At 61.1% G+C, this 25062-nt stretch overlaps 4 protein-coding genes across 5 annotated transcripts; 2 read left to right on the forward strand and 2 right to left on the reverse strand.

Annotated features, from left to right (window-relative positions):
- The first annotated feature begins 1060 nt into the window (after positions 1-1060).
- On the forward strand, positions 1061-4449 carry LOC136566173 (myb-related transcription factor, partner of profilin-like). Of its 2 annotated transcripts, none has more exons than XM_066565198.1 (2): positions 1061-1742; positions 3799-4449. In XM_066565198.1, the coding sequence occupies exons 1-2, from the start codon at positions 1265-1267 to the stop codon at positions 4323-4325; spliced, it is 1005 nt and encodes a 334-aa protein (XP_066421295.1). In that variant the 5' UTR covers positions 1061-1264; the 3' UTR covers positions 4326-4449. The 2 variants fall into 2 exon arrangements, with proteins under 2 accessions (XP_066421295.1, XP_066421296.1); XM_066565199.1 differs by having other exon boundaries at positions 1061-1736.
- Positions 4450-5006: 557 nt separating this feature from the next.
- Positions 5007-9179, reverse strand: SHISA4 (shisa family member 4). Its single transcript, XM_066565200.1, has 5 exons — positions 8860-9179; positions 7624-7795; positions 6447-6580; positions 5489-5671; positions 5007-5404 (listed from the first exon to the last, which is right to left on the reverse strand). Exons 1-5 carry the CDS (start codon positions 8930-8932, stop codon positions 5358-5360), a joined length of 609 nt encoding a protein of 202 aa, XP_066421297.1. The 5' UTR covers positions 8933-9179; the 3' UTR covers positions 5007-5357.
- A 1000-nt stretch (positions 9180-10179) lies between these two features.
- INAVA (innate immunity activator) lies at positions 10180-16574 on the reverse strand. The gene is made up of 7 exons (XM_066565260.1): positions 16529-16574; positions 15691-15815; positions 15493-15612; positions 14741-14945; positions 12872-13280; positions 11442-12009; positions 10180-10272 (listed from the first exon to the last, which is right to left on the reverse strand). The coding sequence occupies exons 1-7, from the start codon at positions 16572-16574 to the stop codon at positions 10180-10182; spliced, it is 1566 nt and encodes a 521-aa protein (XP_066421357.1).
- Positions 16575-23155: 6581 nt separating this feature from the next.
- TMEM167B (transmembrane protein 167B) lies at positions 23156-24926 on the forward strand. Its single transcript, XM_066565261.1, has 3 exons — positions 23156-23230; positions 23781-23912; positions 24228-24926. Exons 1-3 carry the CDS (start codon positions 23221-23223, stop codon positions 24308-24310), a joined length of 225 nt encoding a protein of 74 aa, XP_066421358.1. The 5' UTR covers positions 23156-23220; the 3' UTR covers positions 24311-24926.
- Positions 24927-25062: the final 136 nt, after the last annotated feature.

Genomic DNA, 25062 nt, shown 5'->3' on the forward strand with positions numbered 1-25062 from the left:
CCAAATGCTTCCTGTGCCTCTGGACAGGTCCATGCCCCCAGACCCCAAATTGAGGCGCAGGGGGTGTCTGGGAATGGACTCAGCAACCTCAGCCAGGGGCAGTTTTTCCCTCTCCCACACCCATACCCCACCCTGAACTGGGCACCCTGGGACACCTGGACAACCTAACCTGGGTGTCCCTGGTCACCCACTCAGAACCCCTGCAAATGGGGCACCCAGGACCCCCCAAATGGGACAGCCAAACCCTGCAAATGGGGCACCCTGCTGCTGCTGGACACAGACAACCAGGCACCCAGAGCCATGCAGAGACCCCAAAACTCTGGAGTCATGAAGAACTGAACACCCCAGGACCACCCCACAGTCACCTAAAACCCTCTGAGTACACCCAGAACTGGGAATCCTGGGGCTGCCCCAGGGTCACCCCGAACTCCAAGGTAATCCGAAACTGGGTGCCTCAGGGTCACCCTAAAACTCCGGGGTGACCCCAAAACTGAGCACCCCAAACCCCCGGGGTCACCCAGAACTGTTCTCCCCCCTGGCACCACGGGGCGGGGGCCGTTTTGGGGATGCAGCAGCACACGAGTGTCCCCTGGGAGGCTCCCCCTGCTCCGGGACACCCACGTGCGTGGCTGAGAGGCGGCTCCCGGTACAGGTGAAACGCCGTTTTGGGGGGTACTTCTGCAGCCGCGCAGAGCCGTGGCCCCAGCGGGAGGAGCAGTATCCGCACCACGGGGTCCTCATGCCCCTTGCCCCCGCACTCCTGCCCCTTGGGAGGCCCCTGCTAACGCGGGCACCACGGGGCCATTGGGACATCCCACACCGAGAATCCGACCGGCCCCGGGGTGAGAGCACCAGAGGCGTCGCCCGAGCACCGACGGTGTCACTGAAACCGGGCGGCCGGGGCGGAGCGGGGCGGTGCAGCCCCCGATGGGGAGGGAGCGGGCCCGGCAGGGGGCGCCGTTACCGGGCCGGGGGCGCTGCTGTACGCGGCGGGGCCGGCAGGGGGCGCCGCTAATGCACCGGGGCCGCCGTTAACGCACCGGGGGCGGAGCGGCGCGCGGCGGGGCGGGCAGGGGCCCGGTGCAGCCCCGGCCCGTCCGGTCTCCGGTCCGTCCCGGATCCGGCTGCGGCAGCGCGGGGCGGGGGCTGTCGGGGGTGTCCGGCTCCGCTTCCCCCGCTCAGTACCGGGGAACCGGTGTAGGGCACACGGCGGCGGCGATGGACGGCCGGGCGGCGGCATGAGGCGGCGGAGGCGGCGGGGACCATGGCGGCGGCGGGCGGCGGCGGGGCGCGGCGGGGGCTGCTGAAGCGGAAGCCGAACTTCACGTTGCAGGAGCTGGAGGTGCTGATGAGCGAAGTGCTCCGGTACGAGCCGCTGCTGTTCGGCGCCGCCGCCGGTACCGTGAACGCGTACGAGAAGCAGAAGATCTGGTGGCGGATCACGCACAAGGTGAACGCCGCCGGCCGCCACCAGCGCGACATCGGCGAGGTGAAGAACCGCTGGCGGGGGCTACGCCGCCGCGCCGGGGACAAGATCAGCCGGCACCGGCTGGAGCGGCAGGGCCCGGCCGGCAGGGCCGCCGCCAGGAACGGGAACACCGGGAGCACCGGGAATAACGGGAGCAACGGGAACGGCGCGGCCGAGCCCGGCCCGGGGCCCGCCCCCGTCTGGGGTCCTCGCGGCGCCGCCGGAACCGACCCTTCGATGCGCAGCGCCGAGGGGTCGGCACAGCACGGTGAATGTGCGGGCAGCGGCAGCGGGATGGGGCAGGGACACGGGGATGCTGGGCCGGGACGGAAGAGTGGAGAGACGTACACGGAGGACACGGACATGCGGGACCGGGACTAGGACAGGGGAGAGCGGGGCAGGGTCGCGAGGATGCTGGAACCGGGTTCCGCTGGGACCGGGTTCCGAAGGGACCGGCACAGGTGTATGGTGGGACAGGGACATGAAGAACCAGGACACAGACATGGGGCAGGGACTTGCTGGGTGACCAGGATGGGGGACGAAATAGGGGCCACGGATGAGTTGGAATGGGACCTGGAGAAATGGGTTTAGGAAGTGGGGACAAGCAACAGGTACATGGGGACGCTGGGACCAGGACATATGCATGGAGGAATTTCTCCCCAGTATCCCATCTAACCCTGGTTTCAAGAGAGACGAGGACCAGCACCAGAACATGCAGGACCAGGACATGGACATGGGAAACCAGGACACAGACACAGGGCCACTGGGACTGGGAGAGGTTGGGAGGAAGAGGGACACAAGGGGACGAGGAAGCAAGGGGATCAGGATACAGGAGACCATGATACTGACATGGAGATACTGTGACCAAGATATGGGGGTCCAGGACACAGACATGAGTGACTGGGACTTGGATGCAAGAGAACTGAGACTGAAACAGGTCACTGGGACCAGGACAGGTGCATGCAGGGACACAGGAGACCAGGACCAGCAAAGGGACACAGCCAGACCAGAACACAGGGGCAGGTGCATGGGGAGATGGGGATGGGGACTCAGGGGGCCTGGATCAGCACCTGGAGAACCAGGATACAGGGCATCAGGACAGGGACATGAGGAACTGGGACAGGGACACAGAGGCACAGAGGCCCTGGTCCCTCCAGTACAGGGACATGGAGTAACCAGGACACAGGGGACCAGGACAGAAGCATGGTTCTGAGACAGGGACACAGGAGACCAGGACCAAGAGAATGGGATGAGGAGCAAGAAACTGGGAGCAGGACAGGTGTGTAGAGGGACCAGGACAGGAATACAGGAGATTAAGGCTAGGACAGGGACACTGGGACCATGCCATGGGGGACAGGGACATGGATACAGGGGACAATGGCAGGGACGTAGAGGATTGGGATAGGAACATGAGGGATATGGAGGCATGCTAAGGCATCACTAGGCCTGGGAAGATACATGGAGGGACTGGGACACAGATCCAGGCAAAAAGAGCAGGGATGTGAAGGGACTGGGACCAAGATGTGGGAAAAACCAGGACCAGGACACTGGGACCACTACAGGTGAATGGAGGGACTGGGCAGGAACAGTGGGGCAGGGACACAGAGAGACATAGACACAGAGACACATAGAGTCAGGGCAAAGGGATACAAACATGGAATATTGGGACAGGTGACAGGGATGTGGGAGGACCAGGACAGGGACATAGGAGACAGGGAGAGTAACAGGGGCACCTATACCAGGACAGAAGGGTACCAGGATCAGGACAAGGATATGGGTGACTGGGATTAGGGCAGGGACAAAAGGCACAGGCTACTGGGACCAGGACAGGGATAAGAAGGGGCTGGGAACAGGACAAAGATGTGGTGGGACTGGGACAGTGACATGGGGCAGGACCAAGACAGAGACAAAGAATATTCCATACTGGGACCAGAACAGGGACATGGGGGTTAGTGGGCTGAGAACTGGGACGTGGTGGTACCAGGACCAAACAAAGACGTAGAGGCACCATGTTCAGGACAGGGATATGGGTGGACTGGGGCAGGGACGTGGGGGTACCAGGACCATACAGGCACATGGGGACACCACATTCAGGACAGGGGTATGGGAGTACTGGGGACAGGAGAGGGACAAGGGACAGGGGCTGGGGTTGAACTATCATGAGGGACACGGAACTATGGAGATAAGTATGGATGGAACTGGGACTGGGTGCAGGGGATGGGATGTATGAGCACAGGGATGGAGACAACAGGGTCTGTCACTTGGTCCGTGGGGCACCGGGAACACGGGAGATCCCTGCAGCTGCCCTGTGCTCGCCCTCGGTCCCACAGGTGTAAAGGAGGAGCCGGTAAAGGAGGAGCCTTTGGAGGTGAAGACTGAGCCCTTCCACGGCCCCGCTGCCGACGGCGTTCCCGGCCGCCGCTCAGACTGTCGGCTGCCCCGCCCCGGCATCTGCCCGCCCAACGAGCTGTGCGAGGGCTGGAGCCGGAGCCCCCCGCGCTCCGCACCCTCCGAACTCTCCCTCGGCGACCTCCGCGGGCATCAGGAGCCGCTGGGCTCCGACTTCCCGAGTCTGCTGTTGGAGCAGGAGGCCGAGCAGCTCAGTCACTGCGGCGCGGGAGAGGCAGGGTCCCCCGGGGGGCTGGACGGGACCCCCGAGCGCCCCCAGCTCAGCCTCGTGCAGTCCAATGAGCGGCTGGTGCAGGAGATGCGGGCGTTCCGCCGGGAATACGCCGAGAGCCGTCGGGAGACCACGGCAGTGCTGCGCGGCATCGCCCAGGCGCTGGGCGGGCTTAGTCGCAGCCTGACCGAAATCCGTGACCTCTACCTCCGGGAGCGGGGGATCCCCAAATCCTGAGCCTCCCACGCAGCTGGCTGTGTACACACACTCCAGAACCCACGTCGCTGCTTTTATTATTATTTCTTTTCCTGTCCATCCCACTTCAATAAAACTCGGAGCTGCACCCCCATGGATCCCCCCACTCCAGGCACCTCAGACGGTTTTTGGGTATGATGCAGAGGGCTGGGAGATGGAACAGGATGGAACAGGGGTTTGTCCTTCCAGGTGGCTCTGCCTGGCTTTTCTTCTGGACTGATGGACTCTGGTCCCAAATTTAGCCAGCAGTGCTGGCAGGGATGAATCCCACCAGGAACAACCATCGAGGTAACACACCACCCACCCTCCCCCGATTATTCCTGTCCAGGGGAGGGGGCATGGATAGAGGAATTGTTCACACGCCCACAGTCCCAATCCCAGCGCAGAGTTTGCTGTTTTCTCACCCGAAAGAATCCAGGGGTGGTTTCACGCTCCATTTTGAGTGATGGGGGCTGAGTGGGCAGCCAGCAGTCCAGGCTGGCTCATCCAAGCGGCTGATTTGGTGGGAATTACCCATCCCAACACAATTTTGGGAGGGAGAAGTCTCGGGAGCAGAAGGGACAGAGCAGAATTCATGTTTCCCCACATTACAATTCGCGGGAAGGGTTTGGGGGCGTTGCCTTTCCTTTTTTCCCCATTAGAATCACCGAGACAACACCAGGCTGTGGGCACAAGACGTGGTTTAATGCCAAACCCGGAGGGAAGAGCCGGGGGTGAATCCAGGGGTAGTGTGCAGGGAGACAGCGGTGCACGGCCCTCGGAGGACCCCCCGGGAACCCCTCCGCGGGTGCTCAGGGCCACTGGCACCCAGAGCCAGGGGAGAAGGCGCCCACAAAGGGCCCAGTGTGTGGCACAAGGGCCACCCTGTTCTGCTGGCACCGGATCACCCCAGGATGGCTGGGAAGAGCCCGATCCAGCGCTGGCTAAGGCAGCCCCCCAGCGCCAGGGGGGGTCCCTGGGGTCCCCAGCCTAGGCCCGCTGGCCGGCGGCGGGTACAGGGGTCCCCGCAGGGACTCATGCTCCAGGGTAGCTGGGTTGCGCCGGGACATAGGGTGGTGGTGCTGCGGGGGGAGCAGATGCGGTGTCACCAGGCCACCAGGCCCCCCGGGGAATAGGAAGGGTCCCCGTTCCCCCCCAGTGCTCACCTGTGGGGTTGTAGACAGGGGGGCCGGAGGGGTACATGGGGTACTGGGCAGCAGGGCCAGGCGGGGGGTACATGGCCATGGGGGTGAAGCCAGGCTGGGGAGGTGTAGGGCCGGCTTTGGGGTCCACGGGGAAGGGAGCTGGTGGAGCTGCGGGGTGGTAGCTGGACAGGGGAATTTCCGGGCCTGTGGGAGAGATTGGGAAGGTCTGCAGCACCCCGACACAGGGACAGGGATGGTGCTTAAGAGTGGTGGTGGCCCTAAGGTTGGTGGCCACTGGGGTGTCATCCAGACCCTCACCACAGTGCCAAATTTTCCCCCCGCAATCCCTCCACCGTGTACCTCAGGATGTCTCCTTCTCCCCACCCCTGTACCCTACCCCTCCTCCTACACCTTCATTCCTGCAGTCCACCCCCCACCCTCCCGATCCCCCCCTTCATTCCAACAGCTCCCCTTCTCTTTGCCTCCCCTACCATTCCCCCCACCCCACACCTACAGGATTTTTCTGCTCCCTCTCATCTCTCATCCCTTCAGCTTCCACCTTTTACCCCAACACCCTCCTTGCCTCTTCCCAAACCCCTCCACTCTCTACCTACAGGACCCTCCTGCACCTCCCACCCGTATAGCCCCCACACACACAGCAATTCCCACAGGCCTCTGTCCAGGCCCCCCCAATCCCCCACCCTGTACCTACAGCATCATCATGCACCGAGCCTCCTCCTGCACCCCCCATCCGTGCATCCCCCACTCCTGCACCCTCCCATTCCCCCAGGTCCTCTTAACCCTGCACCTCCTTACCTGCAAGACCCTCTTGATCCTCTCCTCCTGCACACCCTGCATCCCCCATCCCTACAGCCCCCCACCAGACCCCCCTTCCCCCTGAAATCCTCTAGGCCCCCTCAACCCCACTCCACCCTCTTTTCCTACAGGACCCTCCTGCACCCCCATCCCAGCCCCGCACCTTGCAGGGGTGTGCGGGAGTGCTGCCGGCGCTGGTACAAGTAGCAGCAGGAGCACATGAAGCAGCAGACGATAGTGGTGACGATGGCGATGAAAAGCACCACGGCTGAGGCGATGCCCGCGATGGTCTTGGGGCTGCAGGACCCCCGGGCGTGGGGAGCAGGGCCAGGGAGGCACCCGCAGCACACACCCCCAGCCAGCACCCACTGATAGTGCCCAGTGCCCCATGCCCAGCACCCAGTGACACTGCCCAGTGCCCAGAACCAATGCCCAGTGACATTGTCCAGCACTGCTATCAGCACCTAGTAGCAGTAGCAGTGACCACTGCCCAGCACCCAGTAGCATTGCCCACCCAGTAGCAGTGCCCAGTACCCAGTGCCAATGCCCTGTACTAGTGCCCTCTGCCCAGTGACCAGCATCCAGTGGGAGTAACCAGTGCCCAGCACCCAGTGCAAGTTTCCAGTACCAGCATCCAGCACCCAGTGCCAGCACCCGGTACCAGTGACCAATCCGCAGCATCCATCCCCCAATGTGCAGTGCCCAGTATCAGTGCCCAGTACCAGCGTCCAGCACCCAGAACCCAATACCAGCACCCAGTACCAATGCCAAGAGCCTGGCACCCAGTACCAGTACCAAGTGCACAGCACCTAGTAGGAGTCCCAACACCCACTGCAAAGCACCAATGCCCAGTACCACTGGCCAGAGACCAACAACCCAGTACCAGTACCCAACACCCAGCACTCAATGCCCATCACCCAATGTTAGTGTCCAGCACCCAGAGCCAACAGCCTGGCAACCCAGTAGCACTGCCCAGTGCCCAGTATCACTCCCCAGTGCTCAGAACCGGTGCACATCCAGTAACAGTGCCCAGTGCCCAACACCCAGTGCCCCCAGCAAGTACCAGTGCAGAGCACCCAGCACCCGCTGCCACTGCTCAGTACCAATGTCCAACCCCCAGTACCAGTGCCTAGCACCCAGTACCAGTGACCAGCACCCACTACCCCACACCCACTGCAAGGGCCCAGATACCACTGCCCGGTACCCAATACCAGTGTCCAGCACTACTGCCGAGTGCAGAGCATACAGTGACCAGCACCCAGTACTAGTGCCTAGCACCCAGTCCCAGCACCCAGGCTGCCCAGGAGAGCCCCCAGCCCCATCAGCCCCAGCTGTGGCACCTGAAGGCAAGGCAATGGCGCTGCTGGCGCTCGGTGAGCAGGCGCAGAGGGTCTCGGCAGCAGTACCGCTGGTGGCACGTGCCGCAGCAGAAGGTGAAGAACTCGCAGTCGAAGCCAGGGTGCCATGACCCGTTTCTGTCCACGTACCACAGGCAGTCTTCACCCCCGGCCACTGTGGACAGCCACCCACCACCAGGGCCTTGGAGCACCTCGCCATCACCACCCTCAGGGGCACCAGCAGCGCCCCATGCCCTTCCTCTCCCACATGAGCACAGCCTGTATCCCACTGTGTCCTATTCCCCTTGTACCCCAGTCCATCCTGCCCCATGGATCCCCAAAGTATGCCCCTATACACTCCCAAATACCCTGCTGCTTCCTGTCCCCCTGTCCCTCATACCCAGCCCCACATCTCCTATACCCTGCTGTGTCCTGCCCCATGGACCCACAAACGGTGTCCCTATGTACCCCCCAACCCCTGCTCTGCTCCAACCTGCCCCATATCCCTTAAAACCCTGCTCCATTCTGCCCCTGTGTACCCCCATATCCTGCCCCATCCCACTCCACTTCCTTCCAAACCCTGCCCCTATGTACCCCCATACTCGGCTCCATCCAACCCTACATCCTTGCAGACGCCACTCCATCCCACCCAGCTCTCCAACCCCTCCAGATTCCTCCAGATCTCCCCAGCTTCCCCTCCTTCCGCGTGTTCCAGTGGCACTTCCCACTCTATTTCTGTCCGGAGCCACCTGTCTTCCCAGAAATAGCCGCGGGCCGAGGTCCGGGGGCGGCCAGAGGCGCCGGAGCAGCCACGGAAATGGGCTTTGCGGGAATCTCACATGGCATTATTCACACATCCCAAAATGGGATCACGGCAGTTCAGGGACAAGTGGGGAAACTGAGGCACAGGGTTCGTGCATGGGAAGCCCCCAGATTCCCCGGGGCTGGGCATCCCGGCTCGGTCAGCCACCGGCTCCCTGCCTGCTGCTCCCGGGGTCACCCCGAAAGCGGCAAATGGGAGGCGGGTTTGGGGGGAGTAGACACAGTGCCCAGGGGGACACTTTGTTGCAAGCAACCCCCGGTCAAAGGGGCCGTGTGTGACACGACTCACAGTCACGGCTGGCGGCACTAAGTCCCTCCCACCCAGCGGGATCCCCGTGTCACAGATGGTGGCACCGTGTCCAGTCGCAGGGTGGCACCGGCTCCCCCGGCCCTCCCCGGTCCCCGTATATCTCTTACCCATCGAGGCGGCCACGGCCACCAGCAGGGTCCCGGCCAGGGGCCAGCCGCTCACGGGGCCCCCGGGCCCCATCCCGGGGCCGGGCCCGGTGTCCCCGCTCAGAGCTGTCCGGGACAAGGGCGGCGGCTGCGCGGCGGCACCGGGACCGGGGCCGCTCCCGTGGCCGGTCCTGGTGCCGCCCGGTGCCGGTGCCGCGGGGCCGCTCCCTCTGCCGGTGTCTCCCGGTGCCGTCCGGTGCCGGTGCGGGGCCGGCGCAGGCCCGCAGTGACGCCGCAGCCCGGCGGCGCTCGGTTGCTGCCCGGTGTCCTCCCCTCTCCCGTCCCCCCGGCGCCGCCTCCCGCCGCAGCCACCGGCCCCCGCCCGCCCCCACCGGGAGGAGCGACGCCGCTGGCCCCGGGCACTGGCAGGGCCGGGCGGGAATGCGGGGACCAGAGTGTCTCTGGCACTGCCCACCCACCACTGCACCCCCCACCGGAAACCCTTATTTCCCCTCTTCTTGCACCCCATCTCTTCGCTCGTCCTTGCACCACTCCCCGCACCCCATCCCCGACATTCAATCCCTTCCCTACCCCCTGCTCCCCATCATTTCCCCTCCCAGCACCCCTTCTCCCACCTCATCCCACCCCTGCACTCCTTATTTGCCTACCCTGCACCCCATCCCTTCTCTGCACCCCATCACTTTGGTTCACAGCACCTTTTCTCCAACCCCATCCTTTCCCAGAGCACCTTATTTTCCTCCCCCTGCACCCCATGCCTTCACCCATCCTTGCAGCCCTCCACTGCACCCTTCCTGCCCACCCTCATGCACCCCAACCCCGCACCCTTCACCTCCATTCCATCCTTCCTTTCTACTCCTTGCCCCTTTCCCAGCCTGGGTCACTGGGTGCCAGGGTTGCACAGCTGGATCTGGGGCACCCTCTTGCCACTGGGATCACCCCATTACTGCCCCAAGCACAGCCAGACCCCAAATCCACAGAGTCTCATCCTGGCAATGCCAACGGGACCCAGGGATGGGGGACCTCAGAGGGGACATGGAGGTGACACATCCTGAGAGTGACGTATCCCAAAAACCAGTTTTATTAGAGACCAGAACCTCAAATTCAGGGTTATGGCGACACCAAGGTCTCCATAAGCACTGGGGTCACAGTGTCCCTATCAGCATTGCAGTGCCAGTGAGGGAACACAGGGTGGGGGCCAGCCCCTGCCACCCCACTGTGGCTCCCTCCTGTGCCCCACGCTGGGGTGGGGAGGCATGAGACGTCCTTGCCGCCCCTGGGCCAGCCAGGATGTGCCCCCGCCCCGGGGTGAGGACATGGCACTCACACTTGGGTGACAATCTCACCATTCTCGGGCATGTAGACCTGCACGGGCACGCCGGCTGCTGAGCGCCGCAGCACCTGCACCGGGGGACCCTGGGGGAACAAAAACCCTGTGGGTGTTGGCATCCTACCTTGTCAGAGGGGCACCACTGGGGGCACGTCCTGGCACAAGGGTTGGGCTGGAGGAGCTGTGGGGGCATGGCCACAGGTCCTCACTTGCCCAGCCTGTGTCCCAGCTGTGCCACAGGTGCATTTGTCCCAGTGAGACTGCCAGGTGGAAAGGGGGAGCTAGCCACTGAAATGCCTGCAGGGATCCTTCCCTGCTCAAGGGCACCCCAGTGCTACCACAGGGAACCACATGGATCCTGCCCTAGGGACCCCCCTGAAGTCCTGGTCCTTCCCATAGGACTCTCATGGGACCCCAGTTTTGCCCCAGTAATCCCCTTAAGGTTCTGGTCTTTCCCATGGGATCCCAGTTCCGTAACAAGAATCCCCATGGGGTCCTTGTCTTGCCCTTGGGATCTTCAAGAGAAAGCAGGGACCTACATGGAAATCCAGTCCTGCTCCAGAGACACCCTTAAGGTCTTGGCCCTACCCCAGGGACTCACATGGGACCCCAGTCCTGCCCCAGGGGGTCTTGGTTCTGCCCCTGGGACCTACACGGAACTCCAAACCTGTCCATGGGATCCTCAGCAGGTCCTCATCCTGCCCCGAAGGATCTTAAAAACCTTACTTCTGTTCCCAAGAACAGAAGACCCTGGTCCTGGCTGTTGGACTTCCTCAGGAACCCAGTCTTGCCCCAGGGTCTCCTCTGGGACCCAAATTCTTCCTTTGTGATTCCCTCAGGACCCTAATCTCCCATGGGGATCCACTCAGGGTGCTGGTCCTGCCGCAGGAACTATCAGGGACCCTCCAGACCCAACCTATGGGACCTTGGACCTGCTCAGAGAACCCTCAGAAGGTTCCAATCCTGCCTCAAAGGATCTTAAAGGACCTTGATCCTCTCCTCAGGACCCTCCTGAGACCATGTTCCTGCCCCATGTTCCAGGATTCTGGAATCCCAGTCCTGTCCCAACAACCCTCACAGTACCCCATGGACTCCCTCAGGACTTCACTCCTGCTCCAGAAATCCTCATGGGACCCCACCAGAGCTGCATGTCCCTACGCTACCTCAGGGTAACAACTCTTGTCACCTGCAGGACAGCACCCAGGGGATCCCCCTTCTCCCACATGGCCACTCCCAGCCAGACCCCATGTCATACCTGAACCAGTGACAGGATTCCATGAGCAATGGGCACGTCCCTGGTGGTCCCACCATGGGGTCTCTGGAAAGCCCCTTGCCGGTCGAGGGAGTGGGGCCGGGCACTCCTCAGCCGGGCACGTTGGTGCCATGACTTGAGCTCCTCTGTGACGGCGGCCTTGGAGAGCCCCCGGGCCCCGGCGGGCGCGTAGTCTTTGAGCGAGGGGGTGCGCACGATGCGGCTACGGGAGGGCACCAGGCGCTGGTACCGCAGTGGGGCCAGATCCTGCTCATACAGGAAAGTCAGGGGGCCAGCAGGTGGCAGGAGCTGGAGGGCACCCCGTGGGTAGTAACCAGGCTCGGCAAGGGGCAGCGGAACTGCGAAGGACATGTCAGGGTTGCTGCTGCCCAGGGAGGTGGCGTGGGAGATGCTGGAGAGGTCAGAGATGCTGTCATCGGAGCCAGAGCGGCACGCAGGGCCGGGAGTCAGGATGCAGGAGGTGGGCACAGTGACTGTGTAGTAGGTGGGGCGCCGGCGGGGTGCGGCACTGCGGCCCCGTGGCTCAGCTGGCTGCCAGCATGGGTCCACCCTGCAGGCAAGACACTGTGGCTGCAGGAGGACCCTTCCCCTCACCCTAAAGCCAGGGCAAGCCCTGGGAAAGGTGTACCCATGGGTACAGCCAGCCACCCCGTGGGGAGACATCTAACTTCCTCCCATGGGATTAGTTCCACCTTTCCTGAGGGGCAGTCGCCAGCCTCCTCCCAAGGGATTAGTTCATCCTCCCCATGAGGCTGACCTCTATAGTCTCCATAGGCTTACTTCCATCCTCTCCATGGGATCATCTCCAACCTCTTCCCAATGGACTTCTGTCCGTCCTCCCCACAGGATTTTCTCCCACATCCCCATAGGATTATCCTCATTCTGTCTCTGGGATTATCTCAATCCTCCCCATAATATTGTCTCCATCCTCCCAATGACTGAGCTCCATCATCTCCATGGGGTTAGTTCCATCCCCTCCCCATGGGATTATGTCCATCCTCCCCAAAAGATTTTCTCCATCCTCCCCATAGAGTTAGGTCCACACTTCCCTTGGTGTTCTCTCCATTATCTTTTCCATAGGATTATCTCCATCCCCCTCCCCATGGGTTTAGCTCCATTATCTCCATGAGGTTCTCTTCATCCTCTCCCACAGGACTACTCCCATCCTCCTTCCCACAGGGTTAGCTCCATTTTACTGCCAGTGGGACTATCTCCATCCTTCCTATGGGATTATTTCCAACATCCTCCCCGTAAGCTGAGCTCCATCATCTTCACGGTGTCATTCCCATCCTCCTTCCATTGGACTGAGCTCCATCCTCCACATGGGATTATCTCCATCTCCCTCTCCATGGGGTTATCAACATCCTCCCTAGCAGAAACCCTTGTCTATCCTCCCCAAGCTCAGGACATACCTCAGAGATTGGGTCTGCCGTCCCTGCCGTCCTGATGGCTCAGGGGTGCTGGGAGCACTGGAACCTGCCTGCCGGCACAGCACCAGGGTCCGGATGGGGACAAACCGGTAGGGAGGGTCCCCTGTCCTGGACTTTGGGGGACCTGCAGGGTCAGGGCTGCTGGGGGCCAAGGAGCTGGCAGGGGCAGCCATCAGGGACCCAAGACAGCATTGGGAGCTCTGGGTTTCCCCATCCTCAGGGTCGATGCTGGGATTTTTGGTCCTCTCGTAGGGTCTGTCCAGGCTGGTCTCCTGCCAGGTAATGGGTGGGGTCACCAGAAGCCCTGACTCCTCCTCCTCCTCCTCCTTGGTGGGGTCCTTGGGAGATGGGGACCTCTGTGGAGTGGCAAGTCCTGGTGGCCGTGTGTCCTCTGCTGGAGAGATGGAGGGTTGGGATGGAGGGGACATAAAGAGAGAGTTGGGATGGAGGGAACAGGTGGATAGTTGGTATGGAGGGGAGATATGGGGGGTTGGGATGGAAGAGACACACAGGGGAACAGCATGGAGGGGATACATGGCAGCGGAACGGGATGGAGGCGACACAGGGAGAGTAGAGATAGAGGGGACACAGGAAGAGTTGGAATGGAGGGAACATACCAGGGATCTCCCCTGGTCCCCACAGCCCCCTCACCCTCCTCCAGCAGGCCAGTGTCAAACATGGAGCTCTTGTCGGAGGCACTGAGTTCTACGGGGCAGGGCCCTGTGAGAACAGAGCTGGGGCCGCCTCCAGGTGCCAAAGCGCTCCCACGGCCCCGCCACCACCCAGCACGTCCCCGCGGGCCTCCACTCCCCCCTCCCACGCCACCTGTCCCAACACGCTCCGGGACGGCAGTGGTACCGGCCAGGCCGGCTCTGCTGAGCCGTGTGCAGCTCCCAGCCTGCCTGGGATGGGCAGGCTGGGGGCACCAACAGGGAAGGAGACGCAACCACCGTGGCCCAGTTCCTTGAAGGGGACAGGGATGGAGAGAATGGGAACTGCCTTGGATGGCTGCCGCTGGGATGGGGACATAGCAGCTGGGCCACATCCTGCCCCCCTTTGGGTGCAGGTGCTGAGGACGGGTGACTGGGGATAGTTATGAGGTGCAAGCAGCAAGGGTGAACTATTAGGGTACTTTCAGAAGGGTGCAATCAACAGAAGTGAAGTATTGGGGTGGATTCAGTGGGGTACTGCTGGGGATGATTTATCAGGGTGCATGCACTATGGATGGACTTTTGGGGTGCATTCAGGGGGTACATATGCCAGGAATGGTTATTGGGTTGCATGCACTGGGGACTACTTTTTGGGGTGCACTCACAAGGGTACAACCACCAGATGAAGTATTGGGGTACCTTCAAAAGGGTGCATTGACAGTGAGAGCGTATCAAGGTGCATGTACCAGGGATGGCCTTCCAGGGGGCATCCAAGGTGTATATTCAGCAGGGATGGGAAATTGGGGTGCATTCACCAGGGGGTGTTGGGGGCGTGCATTTATTGGGGATGTAGAACCAGGTTGTATTCACAGGGGATGGGAAGTTGGAGTGCATCCAAGGGGTGTATTCACCAGGAATGGGAATTTGGGGTGCATCCAGGGAAGTGCATTCACCAGGGGACTGGGGTGCAGCATTTTGGATGGGATATTGGGAAGGGACACACAGGGGAATGATAGAGGGGCATGCATCCAGAGGGGTGCATGCACTTGGGATGAAGGACTGGGCAGCATCCAGTGGGGTGTATTCACAAGGAATGGGTAATTTAGATGCATTCCCCAGGGACATCCAACCAAGCAGCACCCCATTCTGCCTCCCTGCTCTCCAGCATCCCCCCCCCGCCATGGGGCTCAGAGGGACTCACCCTTGGCAGTACTGATGTCCCGCTGCCTTGCCAGGAGCCGCCGCTGGCTCAGGACCTGCTCCAGATCCCGCAGCTTCTGCTCCTCCCGGAGTGCTGCCGTCTGCCGCCTCTTCCGCACCTGCCGGCCAATGTTCTCCTCGCGGCAGAGCTGGCGGGCAGCCTCGGCAATCTGCAGCTGCAGTGCCCGCTCCCGTTCCAGAGGGTCCTGGGGGCAGGGGACACGCTCAGAAATGCGCCTCAACACCCCCGAGCCCCCCATCATACTTAACATCCCAACACCACCCATAGCACTTGGGATCCCAACCCTTCCCAGTATCTCATCTGGGACCCCAACACCCAGCGTCGCTTTTGGAACCCAACACCACCCATCATGCTCAGGACCCCACCACTAGCCATAACATTTGGAACTCACCTCCTCTCGTAATTCTGGCACCCTGATACACCTGGGACCCCCCCACACCCATCACCTTGGCACCCCAACCCCACACATTATGTTTAGGACTCCATGATAACCACATTAACTCAACACCCCAACACCACCTCATGCTTGAAAGCACCCCCCTGCCCCTCTCACCTACAGCACTTGGCACCCAACCACCACCCATGGGATGGGGATGGCAACATTTCCAGGTGACCCTCAGGCAGCTTCTACAGCAGAGGGAATGGGATGGGATGGGATGGGATGGGATGGGATGGGATGGGATGGGATGGGATGGGTCCCCACCACCTCTGCACCCCAGGGACTGCCTCACCACCCCACGCAGAACGGCGATCTCATCCAGCTTGAAGGCAGCCCCGATCCTGCGACGGACCTTGGGGGGCTTCTCGCCAGCTTTCAGGGGGTACTCGCAGGGCAGGGTCCCCGTCAGCTCCTGAGGATGGCACACGGACACTGAGCAGAGCCATGGCAGTATATGAAGGTGGGCAGGGGGTCCTCATGCCCTGCTCACCGCCTCACGCAGGCACAGCTGTCGCAGCTCCTGGATGCAGCCATCAAGCTGGGCCTCCAGTGCCTGCTGCTGCCGCTGCCCCACCAGCACCCGCTCCTTCGGGGGGGACACCAGGCTGTCAGGGCCTGGAACAGATACATAGACATCTGGAGGGATGGGAGCACCCAGGTACCATCCTCCACCACTCCACAGCCTCCCTGCCTTAGTTTTCCCTCCACCGCAGGGGGAGGAAAAAGCAGCCATGACCCTCCCAGCAGCACCCATGGGTACTCCAGCTGCCCCAAAGCAGCTGTGCCTCCCTTCCCCCACAGCAGCACCCGTGGGTGTACTGACTCCCGTTGTAGGGAACACCTGTTTCCCCTACCCAGCAGCACCCATTGGTGTTCCAACCCCCCAGGGTATCCAGGAACTCCTCCCCTAGCAGCACCCATGGGTCCTCCAATGCCCCAGGGTATGCATGAAATTCCCCCAACAGCACCATGGGTGCTTCAGCCCCCCCCCGGGACACGTGTGACGTCCCTGCTGGGGGTGGGAGGGGGGGCACAGGAGGAAGGTTTCAGTCTGACTCAGCCGTCCCAAGCCAAACCCATTTGAGTCAAATCCTGTCCACAGCACCCCCACTACACTTGGGATGCCTCCCGAAAAGCAGGGGAAGCCTCCATTCCTCCATCCCTTCATTTCCCCAAAGCTTTCTCCAGGCAGCTCATGTGTCCCTAGTGTGTCCCCATGCACCGAAGTGCTCCGTTCCCTGCCTAGGAAGGAGGGACACGTCTTTCAGAGCACTCCTGGGCGACAGGGGCATCCCAAAACCTCCCTCAGCCCCACACCCCATTCTCACCCGAGTGCAGCACGATCCCGCTGTCCATGTCACTGGCCTCCCCCATGCCGCGCCGAGAGCCTGCGGGCAACAGCGGGGACACAGCTCGTCCCCACGCTGCACCCATGGGTGCCCCCCACCCTGCACCCCTAAAATCCCTCATGTCACCCCGGGCGTGCCGCGATGGCGGTGGAGGGGAGGCGAGGCTGTGTTTGCTTTGCCTTCTTGTAGGTCCTACCATAAATAAAGGGTGCGGTGCGCCAGGCGGGGGGAGGGTGACACCCTCGAAAGGGGTCAAAGGTGGTCGGGGTGCGGTGGCGGGGAGGGCCGAGGGGCCCCTCGCTCCCGCCCCAGCTGGTTTCGCTGGGCACCTTTCCCAGTTTTCTTTTCCATCTGGGCTGGTGGCGGATCCAGGGGTGGGAGCGACCGCCGGCCTCGGAAAAGGGGGTCCCCAGCACCCCAAGACTCCCAAACTCTTGGGGAGGTAGTGAAAGGAGGGCAGTGGGACGGGGGGGAGGGGTTCACACCGCTTTTCCAGCGCCGTCGCCTGGCCATGCCTCAGTTTCCCCAGCCCGCTCCACGTCGCACTGGGCAGCCAGAGGCAGGACGGAGGCCCCGGGGGTCCCAGCGGGGTGGGAGAATCCCTTACCTGAGCCCGCCGCCGCTGCCGGCTCTGCTGCGCCGGGGCACGGACGGGTCTGGGCTTGAGCGGAGGGAGGAGCAGGGTGAGCAACATCTGCCCCAGTCCCCGCCCCGCCGGACGGCCCTGCAGCGTCTGCACCGCACGGCGCTGCACGGAATGGAACGGCACTGCACGGCATGGCACATTTGTGGCATGGCATGGAATGGCATGGTACGATATAGATGTGTCACAGCATGGCCTGGCACATCACTGCAGGGGGTGGTGCAGTTCGGTGTAGTGTGGCACCACAGCCCAGCACAGCCTAGCACGGTGCTTGCTGAGGCTCCAGCCCTAGTGCCATGTAGGCATAGGCCAAGCGCAAGAACCACTGTCCTCATCCTGGCCCTGGCCATGCACAGCAGGACAGTGCTGGGATGGTGCCACCATTGTCCCAGGATGATGTCAAGGCTCTCCCAGGCTGTGAGGCAAGGATGCTGAAGACTGTGGCCCCTCTGAGCTGGATTGGAGTTAGTTGGGCACATCCTGCATTGCTACACCTGGCAGGGTGAGGAAGAATCCTCATGGGATGGGGCTAGACAGGATGGGCTGAGAAGGCAGGGAATAGGCAGGGTGATGCAGGGGGCAGGCCAGGAGTGCAGGGAGCAGTCTGGGGTGCAGATTCCCCAGAACGATGGCCTGTTCCCTGCCTTGGTGCCCAGGGTGGTGCTGTCAGCCTGGGGCTGTTGGTGTGAGACCTATTCAAACCAGTGTCTCTTCATCCCTCCTGGTGCCTCCCAGCTGCAGGTGGAAAGGGCAGGGGTGAAACACATTTAACTGAGGAAATGGAAAAAAACACCAGGAGAAGACAGAGAAGAAAGGAGAGGGAGACTGAAGGAGTAAGGAAGGCTCTGTGCCACCAGGGGATGGCTGAAGGCCTTGGATGGACACCAACTGCAGTTGGGCTGGTGGCACCACTGGTAAAATGAGCCACTGGCCACCATGACCACCCTCCATCCCCACCATGCACCATTAGCCCAAGGCAATGCCACCCCATCCTTGTCTCTGTCCCATTTCCATCAAGAAAACCAGATAAAAGACTTTATTTGGTTGTTTTCTGGTTCATGGAGTCAGGGCAGATGCAGGTCAGGGGGAGAGTGTTGCCTGCATCCCCCATATTACCCCTGGCACTGCCCTGTTGTTATCACCTCCTTCCAACCCTGGCATCTTGGTTGTCACCAGCATAGGGACACCAAGGCTCCAGGACTCACCCCCAACCACAAGCTCACTCAGAATGGCAGTGCCAGGTGATGTTCCCAGTGCCAGGATGTACTGGGGATGGGGGCAGCCCAGTGTGTGCCAGGGGGCTCAGGGAGCTCTGCTGGGCTGGCTTTGGCTTACATGTGTCAGGCACCTGCCTCTGTCAGCTTCATCTTCTGCAGGCTGTCCCACAACTGCAGGGACCTGGGACGAGGGTCTGGCTCTGGCCCAGCCACCTCCTGCTCGTGCTGCAGGAGGGGCAGCCATGGGGTCTGGTTAGGATTCCCCCAGCCCTCCCCATGACCCGATTGTTTCCTGACACAGGCGTTCCCTCAGCTGTCACCATGACCAGGTCACTGCTGGCCACCCCTTAACCCATGTCCACCCTGTCCAGCTTCCTTCAGCCACTCCTCAATTTCCCTGGACGTTCCTCAGCTGAACTGCCCCAAGAGCCTGATCAGCACTTGGCTGTCCCCAGGGAAGGACATAGATATGTAGCGGGTTGGACATGTGGAGGGTGGGTGGATGGATGGATGGATGGATGGATGGATGGATGGATGGATGGATGGATGGATTGCATGCATGCATGCATGCGTGGATGCATGGATGGATGGATGATGGATGGATGGATGATGGATGGAGGATGGATGGATGGATGGATGGATGGATGGATGGATGGATGGATGGATGGATGGATGGATGATGGATGGAGGAATGGTGAATGATGGATGGATGAGGGATGGATGGATGGATGGGGGATGGATGGATGGATGGATGGATGGATGGATGGATGGATGGATGGATGGATGGATGATGGATGGAGGAATGGTGAATGATGGATGGATGAGGGATGGATGGATGGATGGGGGATGGATGGATGGATGGATGGATGGATGGATGGATGATGGATGGATGGATGGATGATGGATGGATGCTTGATGGATGGATGGATGGATGAGGGATGGATGGATGGATGGATGGATGGATGGATGGATGGATGGATGGATGGATGGATGGATGATGGATGGATGATGGATGGATGGATGATGGATGGATGGATGGATGGATGGATGGATGGATGGATGGATGGATGGATGGACGAGGGATGGATGAATGGATGGATGGATGGATGGATGGATGGATGGATGGATGGATGGATGATGGATGGATGGATGATGGATGGATGATGGATGGATGATGGAGGATGGATGGATGGATGGATGGATGGATGGATGGATGGATGGATGGACGAGGGATGGATGGATGGATGGATGGATGATGGATGGATGATGGATGGATGATGGAGGATGGATGGATGGATGGATGGATGGATGGATGGATGGATGGATGGATGGATGATGGATGGATGATGGATGGATGGATGGATGGATGGATGGATGGATGGATGGATGGATGATGGAGGATGGATGGATGGATGGATGGATGGATGGATGGATGGATGGATGGATGGATGGATGGACGAGGGATGGATGGATGGATGGATGGATGGATGGATGGATGGATGGATGGATGGATGGATGGAGGATGGATGGATGATGGATGGATGATGGAGGATGGATGGATGGATGGATGGATGGATGGATGGATGGATGGATGGATGGATGGATGGACGAGGGATGGATGGATGGATGGATGATGGATGGATGGATGGATGGATGGATGGATGGATGGATGGATGGACGATGGATGGATGATGGATGGATGATGGAGGATGGATGGATGGATGGATGGATGGATGGATGGATGGATGGATGGATGGATGGATGGATGGATGGATGGATGGATGGACGAGGGATGGATGGATGGATGGATGGATGGATGGAGCTTGGATGGGGGGGGATGGATTCATGGGTACATGGATGGATGATGGATGGATTCATGCTTGTATGTATGAATACATGGGTGGATGAATGGACGGAAATGGTGAGGTGAAGGCAGGAGAACTGGCCTGGATACAGAGATGGAGGCTGGGACAGAGAGACAAGGACAAAGGATCATCACAGACCTCCTCAAGTCTGTGGTGGCACTTCCTCAGCTGCTGCTCCAGTTCAGGTGGGCGTCCCTGCTCCTCCTGCAGCTGCTTCAGCCACCAGCTCTCCAGCACCTTCAGGAGCTCAGCCCTGTGCCAGGGCAGGATCCCCCTGTGGTGATGGACAGGCTTCAGCCAGCCACCACACCCGGACACCCAGCTGGAGACAGGCCCATTCCCATGCCCACCTGCTATGGCTGAAGAGTAGCTCCTAGTGCAGGTCCTGGTGGCTACAGGATTCCCATATCAGGTTTGGCACCTTCTCAGGCTGAATAATGCTCCTGTGGCCATCAGGGGCCAGGTCCAGGGAGAGAACATCACTCCTGCCACCTTCTTGAGAGGTAGGGAATCAGCAGGGGATGGCAGCACCAGGGGATGAGTCACCAGAAGCATGGAGTCACCAGTGGGAAAGGGTCATCGGGGATGGGGTCACCATAAGGGATGGCACAACCTGGGACAAAGTCATCAGGGGATGGGGAGGAGCCACATGCCAGTATAGGGTGAGATCCTGGACACCAGCCCCTGTGTCCCCCAGCCCCTGTGGTCTTGTGGTGGCACAACCCAGAGTCCTCACATGCTGCTCCCAGCACACTCAGGGTCCCTGTTTGCAAGTGTCCCTGTCCCAGGCCACCCTGTGGTCTCAGGCCACCCCATATCTTCCCATCTCTTCTTAGGGTCCTCATTATCCCTGAAGTACCCACCACCCATCAGGTGCCCATCACCTCTCAGGTCCCCATTGTCTCCTGGGGTCCTCATTATCCCTGGGGTCCCCATCACCCCTGGGGGGTTCACTATCCCTCAAGGTCCTCATTACTTCTTGGGGTCCCTCTCACCTTCAGAGTGCCTACTGTCCCTGGGGTCTCCCTCACTCCAAGATCCCCATCACCACTGGTGTCCTGTTGTCCCTGTGTCCCCTTCATCCCCAGTGGGGTTCCCAACACCACTGGAGTCCCCATCAGTCCAGGTGTCACCACTGTGTGTCCTCATAACCTTCAAGTCCTCACTGTCCCTGGGATCCCCATCACCCCTGGGGTGTTAATCTTCCCTAGGGTCCTCATTACTCCTTGAAGTCTCCATTGCCTTCAGCATCCCCATTGTCCCTGTGTTCCCCATTGCTCCTGAGGACCCCAGGTTCCCATCACCCTTAGGATTCCACCACCCACTAGTCCCCATAACGTCCAGGTTCCTGTTGTCCCTGTGTCTCCATCACCCCTGGCATCCCCATTGTCCTTGGGATACCTATCACGCCCCATCCCTGTTCCCCTGGGTCCCACAGCCCCATGCCCTAGTGCCAGCAGCCCCCCAGGACTGTGCTGCTCCTCGAGGCTTTGTTGTCACCCTGGCCAAGGCGTCACTGGTGGAGACCAAATAAATCAACCCCTGATGTTCCTCCTGCTGGGAGCTGTGGCTGGCCATGGTGGCTGGGTGCAAGGGAGCAGCAGGAGAATGGATGTTCTCCATGTTAGCTCTGGAACCCAAGGAGGGCAAAGGGTCCTCAGGCTGAACTCCAGGACAGGCACTGGAGTCTGCTGGGAGCACTGGGAGCACCAGACTCACTTGGGGAGCACTGGGTTGGCTGAGGGCACTGGGAACACTGGGGACATTGAGAGCACTGGGAGCACAGGGTTTGCTGGGAGCACTGTGACTGATGGGTGCCCTGGGAACACTGGGAGCACTCAGGATTGCTGGGGGCACCAGGACTACTGTGGGGACATTGGGGCCACTGGAGGCACTGGGAGCACAGGGGCTACTGGGGTCACTGGGAAGACTGGGACAGCTTGGGGCACTGGGGTCCACTGGGGGCACTGGAAACACAGGGACCACTGGTGAGCACTGAGAACCCTGGGGGCCCAGGGGGTGCTGTGAGCACTGGGAGCACTGATGCTGGCTGCACTGGGACCACTGGATTGTGTGTGTTACTGTGGGAGCTGAGGGTTACTGGAGAAACTGGGCTGGGGACTGGATGCACTGGGTGTTATGGGAGATACAGGGAGTTACTGGGTGCACTGGGGGTCAATTGGGAGACTTATTGGGGATACTGGGATGGGGATTGGGTGGCAAATGATGTTACTGGGGAGACACTGGGGTTTATTGGGGGACCTGGGGTTACTGGGGAGGACTGGCAAGTACTGGAAGAGCTGGGATGGGGACTGGATGCTTGGAGAAGGGGCCTTAGGTTTAGACTGGGAGTTACAGGGGAGCCTGGGGGTCAGATTGTACTGGGGGCTTACTGGGATGACTGGAACTCACTGAGGGCTGGAATGGAGACTAGTTACACGTGGGTGGTACTGGGATACTGGGAGGACTGAGGGTTACTGGGAGTGCTGGTGGGTTACTGGGTTGCTGCCATGGGGACTGGTTGCAACCCAGTGGGAACCTGGGGAGGTACTGGGAGGACCGGGGATTACTGGGAGTATTGGTGGGTTACTGGGAGGACTGGAATGGGGACTGGGTGCACTGTGGGACACTGAGGGGTCACTGGGGACGGGATGGGGGCTATTCACACGCGGCTGGGTGCACTGCGGGATACTGCGGGGTCACTGGGGACGGGATGGGGGCTATTCACACGCGGCTGGGCGCACCGGCAGCTCCTGCAGCGCTCGGGTCACTGAGGCTGCTGAGCCGGACTGGGGCGGCACATGCACCTGCCCGATAGGCGCTCCATTGAGGCCGCCTGCTCCTCAGGATGCGCGTCGCGCGGGTCGGCGCTCGGCTGGCCGTGCCTGTCGCCTGCTTCCGCTGTCGCGTCGGCGCCGCGGGGGCCGGGGGGGGTCCGGGGGCGCCATGACCAACGGTGGGAACGGGGGGCCAAGGGCTACCGAGGGGGGCCTGGGGAGAGCCGGGGCCGGCATAACCAATGCTGGGAACGGGGGAACGAGGGGTTGTGGGCGGAGGGTCCTGGGGCCACCATGGCTGGTGGTGGGAACTGGGGAATGGAGGGGCCGGGGCGTCCGGGCGGGTTCGGGGCCTCAAGGACCATGGAGGGAGGGGGGTTTTGGGGGTTCCGAAGGCGGGGAGCCTGATGAGGCACCATGGGGAGAGCACTCAGGTACCGACAGGCGACGGGGCAGAAAGGGCTGATGTGGCGGAGGTACTGAGAGGAAATTTTGGGAGGCGGCTGGGAGACTGTGAACCTTCGGGGGCGGGGTACTGGCAGTTCTGAGTGCCGTCGGTGGGGATACGGGCAGGTCTGAGTCCCTTTCCGGGGGATCCCGGGAAGTCTGCATCCCCTCATAGGGGCAGAGACGGGAGATTGTTCACACGGAGTGTGGGGGTCTCCTTGGAGGGGGTTGGGCAGGGGCCCGGAGTTTCCCCTGACCCCTCCCCGACCGATCTCCCCGCAGTTTATTCCCTGGACGGGCTCCTGGTGTTCGGGCTGCTCCTGGTTTGCACTTGTGCGTACCTGCGGAAGGTGCCTCGACTGCGCACCTGGCTCCTATCTGAGCGCAGGGGCATCTGGGGAGTCTGCCACAAGGGTGAGGGGCACTTGGGACACTGGGGTATGGCGCGGGGGTGCTGGGAACACTGGGATGGGGCACTTGGAACACTGGGGTACAGGATGGGATGCTGGGATCTCTGGAGTCGGGTCTAGGACAGGAGTATTGGGTCCAGGTTGGGGACACAGAGATGTGGGATGGGGATTTTGGGGTCTGGGATAGGAACACAGGGATTTGGAATGGGAACAGTGGGGTTTGGGATGGGAACATGGGGTCTGGGATGGGCTCACAGGGATGCAGGATGCATCTGGGATGGGGACATGGGGCCTCACCCCATCCTTGTCCCACCCACAGCTGCTGTGATTGGGACCCGCCTGCACGTGGCTGTGTCCATGTCCTGTCTTCTCATGGCCTTCTACGTCCTTGTGGGAAAGTGACCACATGGGGACCTGCTGGCAACCTGAGAGAGACTTGGGACCGACTAGAGATCCTGTGACTGAATCTGATGATCCCAGTATGGACCAGAGAGCCCGGTACTGACCCCAGTGTCCCAGTACCAACCAGAGACCCCATTGCTGACCCTGGAGACCCTGGTACTGATCCTGGAGACCCTGGTACTGACCCTGAACCACCCCTGGTCCTGCCCTTGGCAGCAACCTGGATCCTTCGTGTGGCAACCCAGGGACCATCATGGCCCATCACCCTCCTTGAGCCCACCAAGGGCAACTGTGAGGGCCAACAGGGCACCTTTAGACTGTTGGAAAAAGATTTCCTGTGAATTCCGAAGAGAAGTGGGTGAAGGGACCCCCAGGACTGGGGGACCCAGCTCTGCCCTGTGAGCCCCTTCTCTTGATGCTGAGCAGGGTCCTAGTGAGACCATGGCAGGCTCTGGGGGCCAGGCAGGGTCCCCCCTGATCCGTGGGATCTTCCTATGCCCCTGCAGCGTGGGGGGCCCTCAGGGGGGTTTCCTTCTGCAGTGGGGGGTTGGTGACGCTCCCGGGTTGTAAATATTGGACCACCACATGCAAATAAAGTGGGGGTTCCTCTGTGGCAGTGATGGCCTGGGGGTCCTGTGGGGCTGGGGGGCTCCTGTGGGGTTGGTGCCCTGCTTGGGTGTCCTGTGGTATGCGTTGAGGGTCCCACTGGGTGTGTGTGAGGAGGTCCTTGGAGGCTGCCTCCCATGGGGTGG

This window comes from Molothrus aeneus, chromosome 24 (assembly GCF_037042795.1).
Source record: "Molothrus aeneus isolate 106 chromosome 24, BPBGC_Maene_1.0, whole genome shotgun sequence".
NCBI lineage: Eukaryota > Metazoa > Chordata > Aves > Passeriformes > Icteridae > Molothrus > Molothrus aeneus.

What these genes read in the sequence shown, in the direction of transcription:
- TMEM167B (XM_066565261.1), top strand. An exon ending in CTGGGGAGTCTGCCACAAGG is followed by an intron (nt 23,913 to 24,227) that starts GTGAGGGGCACT and finishes TCCCACCCACAG; the next exon opens with CTGCTGTGATTGGGACCCGC.
- SHISA4 (XM_066565200.1), bottom strand. Translation starts at nt 8,932, where the DNA reads ATGGGGCCCGGGGGCCCCGTGAGCGGCTGGCCCCTGGCCGGGACCCTG. An exon ending in CTCCCGCACACCCCTGCAAG is followed by an intron (nt 5,672 to 6,446) that starts GTGCGGGGCTGG and finishes TCTCTCCCACAG; the next exon opens with GCCCGGAAATTCCCCTGTCC. An exon ending in CCCTGTCTACAACCCCACAG is followed by an intron (nt 5,405 to 5,488) that starts GTGAGCACTGGG and finishes CTCCCCCCGCAG; the next exon opens with CACCACCACCCTATGTCCCG.
- INAVA (XM_066565260.1), bottom strand. Translation starts at nt 16,574, where the DNA reads ATGGGGGAGGCCAGTGACATGGACAGCGGGATCGTGCTGCACTCGG. An exon ending in CGGGATCGTGCTGCACTCGG is followed by an intron (nt 15,816 to 16,528) that starts GTGAGAATGGGG and finishes TATCTGTTCCAG; the next exon opens with GCCCTGACAGCCTGGTGTCC. An exon ending in TCGCCGTTCTGCGTGGGGTG is followed by an intron (nt 14,946 to 15,492) that starts GTGAGGCAGTCC and finishes CCCTGCCCCCAG; the next exon opens with GACCCTCTGGAACGGGAGCG.
- LOC136566173 (XM_066565198.1), top strand. Translation starts at nt 1,265, where the DNA reads ATGGCGGCGGCGGGCGGCGGCGGGGCGCGGCGGGGGCTGCTGAAGCGG. An exon ending in GTCGGCACAGCACGGTGAAT is followed by an intron (nt 1,743 to 3,798) that starts GTGCGGGCAGCG and finishes TCGGTCCCACAG; the next exon opens with GTGTAAAGGAGGAGCCGGTA.